Source organism: Mollisia scopiformis (assembly GCF_001500285.1).
Source record: "Mollisia scopiformis unplaced genomic scaffold LY89scaffold_8, whole genome shotgun sequence".
Classification (NCBI taxonomy): domain Eukaryota; kingdom Fungi; phylum Ascomycota; class Leotiomycetes; order Helotiales; family Mollisiaceae; genus Mollisia; species Mollisia scopiformis.
In genome coordinates, this window is record NW_017263588.1 from 510,654 (window position 1) to 526,060 (window position 15,407).

The 15,407-nt window shown below is 48.4% G+C and overlaps 2 protein-coding genes across 2 annotated transcripts; both read right to left on the minus strand.

Moving 5' to 3' along the window:
- Positions 1 to 1,881: 1,881 nt before the first annotated feature.
- LY89DRAFT_484570 (UCH-domain-containing protein) lies at positions 1,882 to 7,006 on the minus strand. Its single transcript, XM_018207844.1, has 5 exons — positions 6,630 to 7,006; positions 4,420 to 6,575; positions 3,772 to 4,368; positions 2,957 to 3,674; positions 1,882 to 2,908 (listed from the first exon to the last, which is right to left on the minus strand). Exons 1-5 carry the CDS (start codon positions 6,910 to 6,912, stop codon positions 2,004 to 2,006), a joined length of 4,659 nt encoding a protein of 1,552 aa, XP_018073571.1. The 5' UTR covers positions 6,913 to 7,006; the 3' UTR covers positions 1,882 to 2,003.
- Positions 7,007 to 8,984: 1,978 nt separating this feature from the next.
- Positions 8,985 to 15,030, minus strand: LY89DRAFT_683143 (uncharacterized protein). Its single transcript, XM_018214646.1, has 2 exons — positions 10,855 to 15,030; positions 8,985 to 10,805 (listed from the first exon to the last, which is right to left on the minus strand). Exons 1-2 carry the CDS (start codon positions 14,714 to 14,716, stop codon positions 9,232 to 9,234), a joined length of 5,436 nt encoding a protein of 1,811 aa, XP_018073572.1. The 5' UTR covers positions 14,717 to 15,030; the 3' UTR covers positions 8,985 to 9,231.
- Between the last annotated feature and the right edge of the window lie 377 nt (positions 15,031 to 15,407).

Below are 15,407 nucleotides of genomic sequence, written 5' to 3' on the forward strand. Positions count from 1 at the left end.
ATTGTGTCATAGATTATGTGCGCAAGGACTTATCAAACAGCGGACTTCTTTCTGAGATTGTTTGGCTCACCAACGTTGAATAAAAGAGGTAGATTGGGAGATGTAAGTAAGCCTCCTGTATTCCAGGTCCAGTCGAGGCTGACTCGCCGGAATCAGCGATCTGATTATTCGTTGCAGTTAAAGCAGCAGGTCGGAAAGTGGCGGGGTAAAGCCAAGGGTCACAATTATTAAAATTCTCCCGAGAACCAGGCTCTGCAAAGGTGGCAATTTTTGTTCGGTGTGGTTGGATAGGAAATGCTAGTTTGAGAGACCCGGCCTTATCCCACGCCCACTTGAATAAGTGAGCAAATGGGAAGCCCTGGTGGCAGAAGGAGAACAGGAGGAGCAATCAAGCAAGCAAGCAGCGGCGGCGGCATGCTATTGCATTTCTCGGGAGCCCCCAAGCTTTTTGGGTCTTCCAGTCCCACGCCCGTTACCCACAGACACTTGACGACCCTGGCTCCTACGAGCCTACCCTTCCTCGACCAGCCCCAAAGAGATCATACCTGGCCAGGGTGCCAGGATTGAGAGGTCGCAGGGCCCAAGGAAAAGACGACCAGCACCAGGAAAAGGGAAGCGGGTCAAGCCAAGCTGGGGTGCTTGGGGCTTTTAGAAGGGACGACACCATTTCCCACTCACTGTGAACCTGGTTACCTCTCTCTCGGACCAGTTCAGTTCGCAGCTTTCCACATAAAATCTTCAACATAGCAGGAGAATAAATACCTGCCTAATTTGCAAAAGCAGAAAAGCTCAAGGATAATGTGCAAGTCGCTCAAAACCAATTTTCAAGTCCTCAAATCTAATCTCATGTATCAGTATCAACCAGCGACACCCTAGCTTTGACTTTCGGCATCGTCTCTACAATTGCAGCCGTCATCACAATCTTCGTTACTCGTCAGAGCTCACGTACAATTTCAAGAAGTAAAAAACCCCTCTTATGTAGGACATTGAATCATCCGTAGCTAATCTCTTCTTTTTGATAGTTGATCTTGACCAAGATGACCAGCTTCCTCTATACCTACCAAGGAACGTAGTACTCGAAGAATTGCGTCTGCGGCGATGGTCTGGAGATTCGAGGGGATGGCAAGCGCAACGCAAGCTAGAATAAAAATCTGTCAATTGGGAAAGGGATTGATAGGAGAGGAGATGAGGGCTTGAAATGAAGTACGACTTGAAGCAGTACATTGTCTTTCGTAGCAAAAACCAGTCCATGCAACACTGTTAGCAAAGGCGATGTGGTAGCCCTGCGCCATGAACTTTCTCGTGACACGACCAATGAGATCATCAAGAAGACCGACAGCACAACCAGCCATTGCAACACTGTTAGCGATGACGATATGGTAGCCTTGCTCCATACACTTTCCCCTGAGGTGATCAATCATATCATCAAGTAGACCAGCATCAAAACCAACCATTGAAACACTATTAGCAATAGCGATATAGTAGCCTTGCTCCACAAACTTTCTCGTGACGTATCAAAAGTAAAACCAGTCATTACATCACTGTTAGCAACGGCAATATGATAGACTCGCTCCATAAACTTTCATGTAACACTTTTCAAAAGCCAAAGAAAACTCTCCTTCTTTCCTTCGAACTTGAAGCCTCGCAACGAAGCAGGGAAGCGATACCAAATTCACAACTGCAAAAACCCGTTCAAAAAGGATGCTCTATTATGCTCATACAGTATCTAGAACCGACACTGGGAAGCATGAATGCATAACCCATGATCCACCACATACAGACGAAGCCACCAAGGTAAACCCATCTGTCCCATCCATAAGTCATGTCTTTTCGTCAACGTCACGCTCGTGTGCGCGCACAACATACCTCGCTCTTTGCCTTTCAAAACTGCTCGGAGAAGCAAAAGTCAGCAGCATCGAGGCGCCGCCATGCAAGTCATATGTTCAGTTCCAAGTCTATCACACAACACCCCAACCACCAACGCCACCAGAAATGCAGACCTCTTAATCCATCTTCAAATCTTCATTGTCTTTGACGTGAATCTCAACGGCCGGCTCCTCGACTTCAAAACGTTCATCCTCGGCAGTGACTTCAAATTCTTGTCCTGGGTACACGCCTCGATTCATATTGTCCAACAGATCTGCTTGTAAAGCAATGGCACTAGCTTGGCCCATTTCATCCAGGTCAGGTACAGGACTCTGGTCAACAAACGGAGCACCGTCGTCTTCAGCGATTGTGTTGCCAAACTCTGCGTAGCGTTCTCGCAGCGAGGTTTCACTGGCAGACGAGTCGTGCTGAACATCGTCACTTGCAATGTCAGAACCAGTTCCAGAAACCATGTGCTCGCCGCGCGAATTTGATCCAATATCATTGAGACTGGCAAAGGTCCAGTCACCTTGTTGTGTCAGGATGCCTTGTTTGTTGGAGAAATTGAGATCATTATATCCCATACTCATGTCGATGCCTTCGTCTTCGATGCTGGGACGTAGAGTGGAGGGTGGAGGAGCATGATCGCCGTAGAGTAGAGGTTTCAAGTCTGCGTCGTCATCCTCATATTCTAGCAATTCTTCGTGGGTTTCATAGGCAGGCAGCTTCTCAAGGGCCGAGGGATTTATTGTCATCGTCCCCTCGCCATCCGGTGAACCACGATTTGGCTGATGGCGAGCTGCTCCTACTCCTGTCAAAGCGCTCGGCGATCCACGAAGGGAAGAGTTTCCGACGAGGCCCTGGCCTTCCCCCGATTCTGACGCATCGTCTTCTGAGCGCTCACCAGGATTTTCAAAGTCTCGTGTAATTTGCTGAAAGCGAGGTCCGCCTAGTGGGACGTCTGATCTGCGCCTATAGAAGAGAAGGTATGCACTTGAGGTAACAACCCGACTTGAATCTCTTTGCTTCACGGCGGAAGTGTCTGGGTCTCGTTAGTTAAAGATTCAAGGCTGTAATAGAGTACACTTACCATTATATTCCCACCACTCATTATCGTAGAAGTTCTTCGCAAATGCCGTGTAATGTCCACCTCCCAGGCCACCCCAGTGATCGTCGACAGCAAAAAGATCGTAAACCTCCTGCTTGCCTTCTTCGGTTTCAATGACCCTCGAACTCAGGTCGAGACCCTCAATTGGAAAATCAACAAAGACATCGAGCTTGTCACGGCGGTAATTATTATTGCTGAATCGCTTCAGATGCATGACAAGGATGTCGGGCGTCTTCCAGAGCTCAAACTTCTTGCTTGCCCGTTGGTGTTCCTTGCAACGGGGGCAATACCACGTGTCCGCCTCAGAGAGAATCTCTTCTTTACCAAATTCATCGAGACAATCGTCGAGTGTAATGCCGTTCTTTCGGCGAAGTTGACGGGCTGCTCGCTTGGCGGCAAGCTCGGGATCCTCGAAATCTGGCATATTGACCCAAGTATTGTCGCCTCGCATGTTGTCATCAGGGCCATCTTTGCCGTACATAGCAGCCCAAGCATCTGACTTCCAGTCGACAACCAGGCCTTCGCCGAGACGGACCAAAGGACCTTGATCAGAAGTTTCTGATGCAGTGGAGCTTGAGTCTCGGAGTTTTCGTGCTGACTGCATACCCTTTTTCGAGTAAGTTTTGATTCCTTTCGCGCGACGTTTGTTGTAACCTACTCTAACCCCAGATTTTGGTCCGGCCGGTCGCACGGGAAGAACCTAGTCTTCGGTCAGAACACTGTGACAACACTATTTCGGGCTCAAGGAGTGCATTCGACAGTCTGATGCAGAGAACTAATGAGATAGACCAACTTACTTTTACAGCTGGCGGTACAGCATCTTCATCACTCGATTCTTCTTCAGCCATTCGGGTTGTCGAAATGACACCATTGGCAGAGTAAGCATCCTCCTCGCTGGATTCCGACTGAGTTCGACTATTGGTAGACAGGTTTTCAGAGCCTGTTTCATGATCATTGGAGATGGGCTGTTGTGGAGCTCTGGTGTTGATGTTCGGGAAGGTCTTATCTTCATCGACGACGTTCCAACCCGTAGGAATCATTTCCTTGGCGCCCGAGAAGAAACCAACATCAAACATGTTTTGGAGAGATGGGGTCAAGAATGAGTTTGGTGCAACGAATTTTGGCCGACGAGTATTGAAACGTGCTGTGGCAGTCTTAGGGGACGAGTCTTTCATGACCACATCAACCAATTCATCTTCTCCATCGATAGAATTTGCGACGACTTTGCTACCTCCTGAGGAGTCAGCATCAGAGCCTGTCGTGAGGACTATATCTGCGTCGGCACTATCGGCAACACTTCTGTCTGCATCGTATTCTTCTTCAAAATCTGGATGCGTGGAAAATGTTGCGATCTTCTCCAAGATCTTCCGCTTGATCATTTCCTCGCTCTTAGCCTGATATGTACGTTAGCAGAGAACAAAACAGAAGCGAACTTTTGCAATTACCTCATCTCGACTCAGCATGATGAAATGTGGGACAGGTTCAATGGCCCATGGCTTTCGTGAGTATCCACGTGTGTTGCGTTCTGCGTTGTTTGGGCGGCGGTGGAATACAGGGACAAGCATCATCTCAGCCATTGGATCTTCCCATCCAGGTACGTCATCCTCTTCCGCAGAATCGGTGTTGTTATAAGAGAGCGAGAATGACTTCTTAGGCTTCTTAGGCTTCTTGGGAGCGGGCCAATTTGTTGGCTTCGCCTCAAGCTCGTATATCATAATCTCATCGTTAGTACTGATCTCCTCCGAAGCCACTTTCGTGTCGTCGTGAATCTTGTAGAACTTCGACTTGAATTGTTCGGCAGAGAAGAGTCTTTCCGTGGGAACGTTAACTCGTGAAGAGATAAACTCTTTCATAGCAGCAATGGAAGCATTCTTGTCAATATCAACTGACAAACGGACAGGTCTGTCATTCAGGGGAAAATAAAAGACTTGGTGGCTCCAAGAATTCTCGATTGGCAATTGTAGCGTCAAGTTGTTGAATGGATCAAATGTAATGCTGACTTTTGAACAGACAGGACAAACCAGTGTTGATTTGTACATGCCAGTAAAGAGATCTGCTACTACAGAGTCGTCTCGTTGCTTCGTGATATCCCATACTTTGGCTGCCATCTCACGGATCGCCTGAGGGTCATTGACCATTTCATCTGTGGAGTCGGGCTTTTCAATATATGGCTTCTTCTTCACTCTGCTCAGATCTTCCTGGAGTCCATCCAAAAGAAATCCCAGAAACTCCTGTGAATCTTGTTGACCATAACCAGAGAACGAAGGAGCGTACTTCCCGACGGTGTTCTTAAAACTCCTCGGTGTAACGGTACTAGGCGGATTTTCTCTGTATATTTCATGTAGCAGATGCCCGTAAGCTCTTGCGACGTCTCCATGATTACCGAGAGGGTTGTCTTCATTTATCTCTTTCTCCGCGGCGCCAACCAGAAAGTACTTGGTGAGCTCTTCAACACTTCGAAGGCATTGTAAAGCAGAGTTCATGTAACACGTATTTCCCATATTACCAAGACCGACAGCACCTTGCGGCTTGCCAGCTTTTTGGGTTCGGCCGCGAGTCATTGGCCCAGTTGGAGCAGGACTAGTGCGACCGCTATTTGTCTGGCTGGGTGTGGCGAGATTTCGACTTGAACTTGCTGCAGTGGTCTTGCTTCCTTTGGCTATGAAATTTGAGATGAAGTTGTTCTCACCCTGGACAAGTTCGTCGATGACAATAGTCTGATCCTCCCCTAATCCGGCCATGGATAGATCCATATTGCCGTTATAACTCGAGTTGGCACTGTGATCTTTAAAATCAACCAGCTCTCTCTCAGTGTTTCTTTTAAGTTGGGTGAAAGAGGGTACGTCTAAGAGCATTTGGGTCCACGAGTCTTGAGGAGCACGTTGTACAGGGCCAATCAAGTCTCCTGGGTTGGGAGAGCTGGGTCTCGAAGCAGGGGGTGTTGCGGCATTTGCAGGAGTTGCAAGTGGTTCTGCAGCAGGCTGTAATCTTGGTACACGCCAGATCCGGACCTTTCTGTTCAGCGGGACGATACCTGCTTTCCGCTTGATCTTGCTTAAAAAGTCGACATACTTCGTGGATTGGCTGAATACGAATAGTGGAGCAGCAGGATTTGTAGCCTTCATAACTTGCGAGACCATGATGATGCCATTGTCCGAGTAGAGCCGGTGTATCTTGAAGACTGGCGGATTGAACTCGTATTGGACATTGGGAATACCATTCTTGTCGGGATTCGTATTATGTGCGACTCGAACAATGGGCAGCGTGCCAGGCATGATGCCATACCATTCCATGACCAGATCCCAGGCTTCTTGAGGGAAAAGCACGAAGTTGTCCGCCATGCCAGGCTTCAGTTGCACAAATTGTTTCTCCTCGGCATCCGTAATGATTTGTTGCACGATATCCGAGTTGTCGACTGGTCCAATCTCGCCATCAGGTTCGACCTTGCTATTCTTTCGGGAGTCTGAGCCTCGACTGATTACCCTTCCAAGCCATCGCCGTGAAACCAGGTAGACCTCGTCTCCTTCATTAGGTTGACGTTCGCCAGCGGCCTCGTAGATAGTCGTAACGGTTTTGATTTGTACATCGATGGGAGGAATTTCTGTGAATATTCATTAGTGAATAATGCCGATGATTATAGAGATACCGAGCATACCTGTTTCTGCAGACTTCGCCGGGGCCGCATTCTCGTTTGCTTCAATCATTTCAGATTTAGCAACTTCGTCATCATTTCCTTCGTCCTGAGTCATATCAACAGAGGCTGCTCGAGGTTCAGGTTGTTCTGCGGAATCTTCTGTTTGCCTAGTGGGTTCGGAGCTGGGAACGGGAATCATGTCAACATCATCTTTCTGGCTAGAAGGTATGTCGGTCTCCAAGTCCGATGCCGGTCTCTTCAGAGGGGATGAGGATCTCTGGGGGAGATCTGCCGCACCCCCCATGATGTTTCGGTGTGAGAATATGCGGATAGGTGACTGTCCTCTAATATCCTGTTCGCTGGGTGCGAGCGAGAGCCGAAATTCAGAAGCGTCTCCACCCCTCTCGCTCTCCAGCGAGAGACCAGCGTAAGCTGCGCTCGGTGAACTGGCCGCAGAGGAGATGCAGTCGAAGGTTGGTATCGAGGGCGGGTATGGAGGACGTGGGTTGGTACGAGGTGGGAGGGCTGCGGCGGAGAATGAGAGGTTGGCTTCGCAATCTTCCACCGAATGTAATGGGATATCGGGATTGTTGTCGGAGTCCTGGCTCTGTATATGCTGCGGGGAAAGCTTTCTTTTCTTTGTTTGAGACGTTTTGGCGGTGCAGAGCTTCGCAGCTCTGTCTGTAATCGTGGATGGGTAGGTGCAAGATGAGAAAGGACTGGAATCACCTAGAGATTGGTGAGCGCAAGGCTGCAGGAACTGGCAGTCTGCATGTAGCGTAGTTATGACCAAAGGCTGGGCCACTTGAACATCGAGGCAGAATCAAGTGTGAATGGCTGTGTGAATGGAGGATTTCGAAGTGTTGACAGAATGGAGTGGGCTCAATTCCGAGGAGGCTCAAGAGTGGTATCTGTTTTTCGCTAGTGCGTTACCGTGCAATCGCCCAGGCGTTCTGGCAGCCTACTTGAAACTTGGTGGAGGGTGGCAAGGAAGGCAAAAGGGGAGATTTGTCAACGAGATGCAGTATTGCAACGATAAGAGAAGGCGGTGAACTTGGGTCGGGTCGGAGATGGGTGTTGAAAAGAGAATTCAGGCTGGCGGAGCGTGAATAATTGTGTTGGGTGGGTCGCGATGAGTTGAGTTTCGAATTTTTCGTGTGCACGAGTCGATTCACTATCACGGCGTCCATCCAGCCTGACTTTCAAGGATCTGCAATCTTTGCTTTGTGCTGACAAGGCTATGCTTGGTCTCAGGATGAGCATCGATGCATCACCTGAGTTATCTTTGCGACTGCGATGATTGATTTCAAGACATCTCCAGCTTTACATCTTCTTTCACAAGATCTCCAGAGTCTACTCTATTGAAGTTGGGTCAATTTTCATTTTCATCTGCTCTTTTCAGGTCATCATCTGTGCGTGATCTTCACTCATTATTACTGATATAAGATTCACAAAATCAGACTGACTCTAACATCAGCCTCTCGGGGTTGTTTGCTATGTCTTAAATTATGATTGTTGGTCCCGTGGCCATGAAGCTACCCTTAGCGTTTATGAGAGCAAGAAGAAACACATGTAAAAGCCAAGCTCAAGTCTTCTTTATTGCGTCTCAGTTACTTCATCAGAGTATTTGTCCTAGTGTTATGATCCTTCACGAGGAATGCGTGAATCGTACCGTGAGGTCAGAGGTAGAAATGACATTGCTGTCGATCATAAAATCTCCTTCTGCTGGTCAAACGGCAATAAGATGCAGGCTCCAGTCTCACTTCAGCTATTTGTATAGACTCATTAAACAGATCTATAAGGTCCGTATCTTATCTTAATGTTATCATTCTCTGATACAGATGAAGAACGCTAAGGAGTAGCACGGCGAGAGTTGCGAACTTCTAGATGGTGCTTGAGAATGCTGAATTTATGGTGGAAGATGAGAACAGATGTATCAGTGTAGGCCTAGTAGCGGGAAAGGATCACTATGGATATTCGATATTTGATATTTGGATTGAGAATAACGTTTCCTAAAGTAGTAATCTATTTTTACGGGAGTTTCCGCTCTCTCCCCTCGAACTGGTACTGGAATAAATACAGGCCCATTAGGAAACTAAGGCTCCAGCATTGGTTTGCACGTTTTGCGCAGTTCGCGCATTCTGCGCCTTTCGCGCGTGTTGCGCGTGTTGTATGTTTTCCAATTTCTAACATCAAAATCTACAAGTTGAAGGTGATTGATTAGCTTCAGTCTAAGTATGGAACAATCTATAGTAAGATTCGGACAATGGTATGCTTATTGAGGCCACAAATCTTGCAACTTGCATATCTACACCACGGTGAAGAAGTAACACTAGATGTTGTGCCAGACCCTTCAGCAAGCATCTTTCAATGTCACCGTGCTCGAATCATTGTCAAAGGGTGGGAGGCTGCTTGGTAATATGCCAGTGGCTGATATTGTTTCTCGGTAGAAGAGATAATTTACAATACACAGAAAGGAGAAAGAAAGATGAGCCCTCAGGCAATATGGTATCCCTCAAACGCCAGCCAAACCGAAGCACCCAACCATCGCGATGCAAACGTGCAATCATGCATCAATCGTCTCTATTGCGATCATGCCTCTCATATCAAGTTCGCCATCAAATCAAGTCTCGAGTCTTCTCGAGGTAGGTATGCTCACACCATTGGTAGCCTTCCTATCCCCGAAATTATGTAGTCGCTCTCCAATCAAATACACCTCATCTTTAATTTTCATTCTCCAGTCTTTCAACCATCCTAGCAAGATGTAAAATGCGAAACCGATGCAAAAAAGGCAGAGACACATCGGATATGCGTACCTATACGCAAGCATATGCTTCTCTGGGTTGTTCTTCAGTGCTGTGAGGACCGTAACTCGCGCCATAGCCCAAGGCATCGATAGAGCAAAGCAAAGTGCGAGTCCCACAGGGAGGATGAAGCTGCGTGTTGCGAGCCACGCATTCGGGTTCAAATATCCGTCTCGTATAATGGCTCGCAATGACTGCGCCGGCCGAGAGTCTTCGTACCAAAGTATAATCCGCGTCGTAAGCTTGAGGTAAAGTAGACCTAGGGTCCAACTCTGTACGAAGTGTACTACGTGGCGTTCTTCAGCTGCAAAATAAGTGTGCAGTGGTACAATGAAGTAAAACTCCACGAGGAATGCAAAAAGCGTTGGGAGAATGCATAGGAATGCGGTGTATGTCCAGGCTATCCGACCGATTCGTAGAGAAATTTTCGTAACTTGTCGGAGAACATTCTTTGGCGTATTGGCATTGATAGTCAAGGCTGCTTTGATATAGGTGAAGAATTTCCCAAGGTGTACGAAGGCGTACAGTGCTGAGCCTAGGACGTAGATTCCTATTGAGAACGCATATACATCATTCTTGCGGACATGAGGAGGTATGATTTTGGCAAAAACTTGTCGCCCGAAGACCAATGGCACGACAGTGATCGAGACACCAGTCAAAGCTGCGAAGAGCCAGATCGATAGGATGAAGAGGAAGATTCGTACACGGAACCAAGGCGGAATATAGACATGCTTGTACAAGCTTGACTGCTTCCCGTGAACACCATCTGGACGGTCCCACTTTCCATCCACACGCTCGTTGAACTCATCCACTTCAAGGAAGATACTCGTGTTCTTCGGGATCCGAACCTGATCTGAAGCAGGGGCCCTCACATATCGACCGTCATGATAGAAGTATGCTTTGAGCTCAGGATCAAGAATGAATGGTTCACTGAGATCGTCCTGGGTGTAGCGAAGGAATGTGTCGCCTTTAGCGCCACGGAAGATATCACCCCACGTCCGTCTCACTTGGTAGCCTTCCTCGTCCTCCTTTCGTTCATCAAACATAAACCAGGTGAGTCGGAGCATCCTGGCACACTGTCGGAACCACCAAGTGTACATCGCGTGGAGGCCGTCGGACGGCTTGAAAAATTTGACCGCCAAAGGCATCAAGAAGTTGTAAAATAGAAGATCAATAGGAAACTCCAGAACCGGCTCGTTAGAGGACCAATGGATGGGTAAGACGCCTTTAAATGCATATGCAAGCCCCCATACTACGCCCCCTAAACAAATGACGACCAAGCCTCCATAAACAAGGGCGCTGAACAGAATCTTTCGAAGTTGTGTTGCTACGTTTCGTTCTAGCACGTCCCTGACGGGATGAAACGTCGGATCATCTGGATCGCGAATGAAGTCTAGAATGGTCAGCTACAAATTACTACACATAAACAAGGTTGCACTTACAAAGAACCCCCTTCCGCATGATCTTCCGACACATAGAAACGAAAAGAGCAAAGTGGAACATGTAACAAGTTCCAACGAACCAATGTACAAAGATTGAGGTGAGTGGCGATTCGATTGTGAATAGGAGCCGTGACATAATCGTCGTGTTCTCGAATAGGGGTAGGAGTGCAGCGTCCAGTAGTAGACCGCAATATAAGGGAAAAACTAACATCTCGATGCTGATGATCAAAATGACTTTCATGACGCCGCCCGCTTGGTTGAGGAGATCGATGATGGTTGCCTCCCATTCCCGTCTAATTTGTCTAGTCGAAAATGGTGACCCTTTTTTGACATAGAGGGCACCGAGCACACTAATAGCAGTATAACCCGCTACAGTAGCCCAGAAGCGGTCAGCAGTGCTCCAGACGCTAAGCTCAAGATCAAGAGGTGACTTTCTTTTCCCAAGTTCTAGACTGATGACCCATGAATCAGGACGAGCGAGAAACTCGGGCAGTCCCTTGGCCAAATGCCATAGGTAGTTGAATGCATCTATGGATAACACGAGACAGCCGTTCACAGTCACGCGAGAGTCTCCCACAAACAGGTAGCGAACCCGACTCCCAAGACCTGTAAGGCTATCTACCAGTAATGACTGCAGTGTGATGAGTGATTCATGCGAAGCAGCAGAGAATGCGAATATCTCAGAATCGGCAATATGAACAACGCTGTTCACGAAGCCGTCCATGATCCTGTCGAGAGCGCCGCGAGAGATACTCAGTGCTGCCGAACCAAGACTCAGCCCTTGGACTGCGAGAGAAGGAGAGGCAGAAGACGTGAGGTAACTCCAGAAGGTAATGGGCATGGAGAGGATGGCGATTAGACAATATGACACCACGCCCGCCACTGACAATGCTAGGTCTTGCAAAAGGGCAGCGCAACCAAAGACAAGCCTTAGCGGGAGTTTGAAGGCAGGCCCGGGGTTCGCTAACAGGAGAAGCGAAACTCTTCCAATGTTATAAGGTATCCAGGCGCCAAAGGCGACGGTCAGTGCTAATAGAAATGCACTGAATAAGGCATTCTGTATAAGACTGAATATCGGGCCACGCATCCCTACTAACTCCATAATTCCTTCGAAATCTTCTGCATCATCAATAGCGTCTTGATCATTGGGGTCAATACCAGCAGCGATCGCAGCCTCAACAACCTCACGATCTTGCTCGCCACCGTCCTCACCTTCCTCGAAAGGACCGTTGTTGACAGGAACGAAAGGGGCTTCTGCAGCAAGATCATGGACTATGTGTTCGTCGTTCGCGCCTTGATCATCTGGTCGAACATCACCAACACCACCCCAAAGAAAGTCAGCCACGTTGGCCAGGATTCCCTGAGGTTCAGGCTGGCGGACAACAACTGGCTCACGTGGTTCAAGAAGAGGCATGTCAAATTCGGAAGCATTTGGATGTGGCCCTTCATCTTCAGGGTCGCTGTCAGAATCGGAGTCAGCTGGCATTGGATTGGCTGCAAATACTGCATCCCAATTGGCATGAGTTCGTTCAATTCCATCGAGTCCAATGATTGTAACGGGCCCTTCCGCATCTGAGTCCGGCGTCGAGGCGCGTGTTATTGGATGTTCCGCCTCATTTGCTTCTGGAACAAAGTGTTGTTCTGGCACACCATTCCAATCTTGCCTTATTTGGACTTGGCTACTGGAATGTGGAAGCGGGTTGTTTGCAGCAGGATCTAATGGGCTTTGTGGATGATTGATGGGACGATTTTCATTTTGTATTTCCCGAGGGATCTGGGTTATCTCATCGTGATTGTTGTCCGGCAAGTTCGAAAATGTCCAGTTGTTATTTGCCAAGGGTGAAATTGTGTCTCGCAACTTTGGACCGTCCGAGACAGCCCTTGGTCGGGACGCCACGAACGGTTTTTGGCTGGATACCATTGACCATGGATCTGGATTGTCTGGAGATACCGGATGTTGTTGTATTCTGTGACCATGATCATGTGTATCTGGGTAGTTCTCTTTTTGGGGTAATTGGGAGGATGCGGGCATGTCTTCTGAATCCTGAGTGGAAGAATAAACAGGAGACGTTGGCTCTTGAGCCTTCCCTTTCCCTTTATCTAAAGGATGACTAGACGTGCCTAATCTATCTTCTGGTCTGGAATTTGCCGATAGATGGTTGGTGTCTCTGGAAGCTAAAGGCTGAGAAAGGTCTACCCAGCTGTCAGAACTAGCACTACTCCTATCACTCTCGGGTTGAACGAGAATCGAGCCACCTCTGCCACTCGAGTTAAGATGATCAGGGTTGAATACGCTTCCGGCATGTGCTCCCGGCTGCGACGTTGGCTGGGAAGGTTGAGCGGGAATGAACCCTTGCGGTGGACTAGGCTCTGGAGCACTTCGGAGGACGATCATCGCGTTCACCCAGTAGCGCATCTGCTCGCCCTTATTTTCTCTTTCAATGATACGCAGAACCTCCTCTGGGTCACTCTTTGCGCGTCTCCAAATAGCAAGAAATTCCTCTGTCATTCTAGGTTCCTCGAGCTGCCTCTGAATCTCGGCGGCTGGCGCTAAGGCATCTCGAACCGGAGATGGTCTTTGATTCGAGGCTCCTGCCTCAACCACAGGTTCCTGATCATGTGTTTGCGTTCCTTCTGCGTGGCGTCGACGGTGCTCCGCTCCACCTTCTACGTGAAGATGTCTGCGTCTTCCATGGCCCCTCGGGTGCTGACCAACTTCTCTTCGCTCTGGTCTATTGCCCAAAAGATTCGCACCGGGACCTTGGTGAGCTGCTACCTCCTGTTGCCCTAGCAGGGCGTCCTGATCTCTTGGCCTCTCAGGTGCAGCGAACTCTGCGTTGAAACCAGCTCCCATATTGATCCCTGGTTGTTGCTGCACCACCCATTCTCTGATCAAAAAGACCAGGATGAAGCATATGACGACCACAAAAGTAATCACATATCCCTCCGCAACCGTGATGACAAGCTGATTGACGTAGGCATGCCGAGTCAAGTTCCGTAAAAAGGAGACTTCGCTTAACAAGGAAGGGCTTCTGTAAGGTGATGTAAGGCTATTAAAAGCCTGTGACACAGTGGCATTGTCAACTGGGTTGTCTGAAGCCTGTTGATATCCAAGTCCATAGAGCATAGATTTAAACAAGCCAGCGGCCAGTGGATCCGGGATGGTGATATTGAGAGTCTGAGAGACAGGTCGAAGTAGGCCAGTGAGCTTGTTCATAACTCCGCTAACGCTGGCAGATGATGTCTGACTTGCTTGCAGAGGAGACACTGGGGAAGTACCATTTCCTGTCATAGTGGCAAGTTGTTGCAATTCTCGAAGCATCTCGAGTGCTTCCTTCGAGGTAGCATTTCGAGTTGTACCGTAGGCAATGTAATTTGACGGCCAACCACCATCGCTGAACCAAAACAACAGCCGCCATACCTGTCGTATAACGAATGGGAGCAAGCCTAACCAAACTGTAACCACCAAGCAGAATCTCAACCAAGTCGCCAGGTTCTTGGCCGTATGGATGGCAACGTGTCGTAGCAGGATATGGAAAGGTAGTGACTGTGGCATGTTGGGAGAGTAGAGCTTCGTGAATCGAAAAGCGGTTTTGCAAAGCTCGCAGTGCTTCTTCTGAGAATGTGATAGCCACTCCATCAAGCAGTCTTGGTGCACGTATTTGATACTGCCGCTACATTTGCACGGGTGGAAAAGAGGTTCCGTATCGCTGCCTTCACCTCTACATATCCTACAAGTATCTGCATCTCCCATTCCGTCTTCACCACCCATTGTATTTGTCGCATATTGTGGGTCGTTCATGATATCGGGAGCGGATATCCCATCTGAAGATGGTGGGGGTGCCAACTCTGGATCTGCCATAGCCGCTGTACTGTCTGGACTTTGCGACCACGAAGTCGGGACTTTGTGAAAAGAAAGGTAGATCGATAGGAGAGCCAAAAGGCAAAGCCTTGCGTCTATCGGCGCTGTAGAACCATCTGAAGGTGGATTGGTGATACGCTCAGCGCAAGAGGGTTCCCGTTAGACTAGGCTGATTCACTTTAAAAGATGGCTTCTTTATCGATCTTTAGAGATGGAAATGAATGTTGAAGGAATGTTTCAAAGAGCTCGGCGCAAGGAAGTCGTTCGGCTGGCAAATGTGTTTCGTTGCAGGGCGTTCTTGTGAGATGGTAGATGCTGAGAGGTCTGACACCTGGTGGAACTTGGAAGGCTGGCTTAACTATTGCCCGGATTCCGAAATCAGTCACGTGGAATATACTACGATTGGCCTGACCACCACTGACTGCAGCATTGTCTGTGGGGTTGCTTCATGTGTCATTATTCGAGGTCTTGTCCGAGGTGAAACTGTTGCTGGCGGATTTAGGCAGAGTCAAGAGTAGCAGGAGATCCTTGAAGCTGCAAATGGGATGGACATGAAACATCCTCGTCGCGAACTTCGGAAAATGAAAGCTGGCAACACACAGACCTAGTATATAAGAAGGATCTGACTATCAGAGCCATTGGATGCAAAGATACTCTACGTTCTTTATTGTCTAATCAATCAGATCTGGCT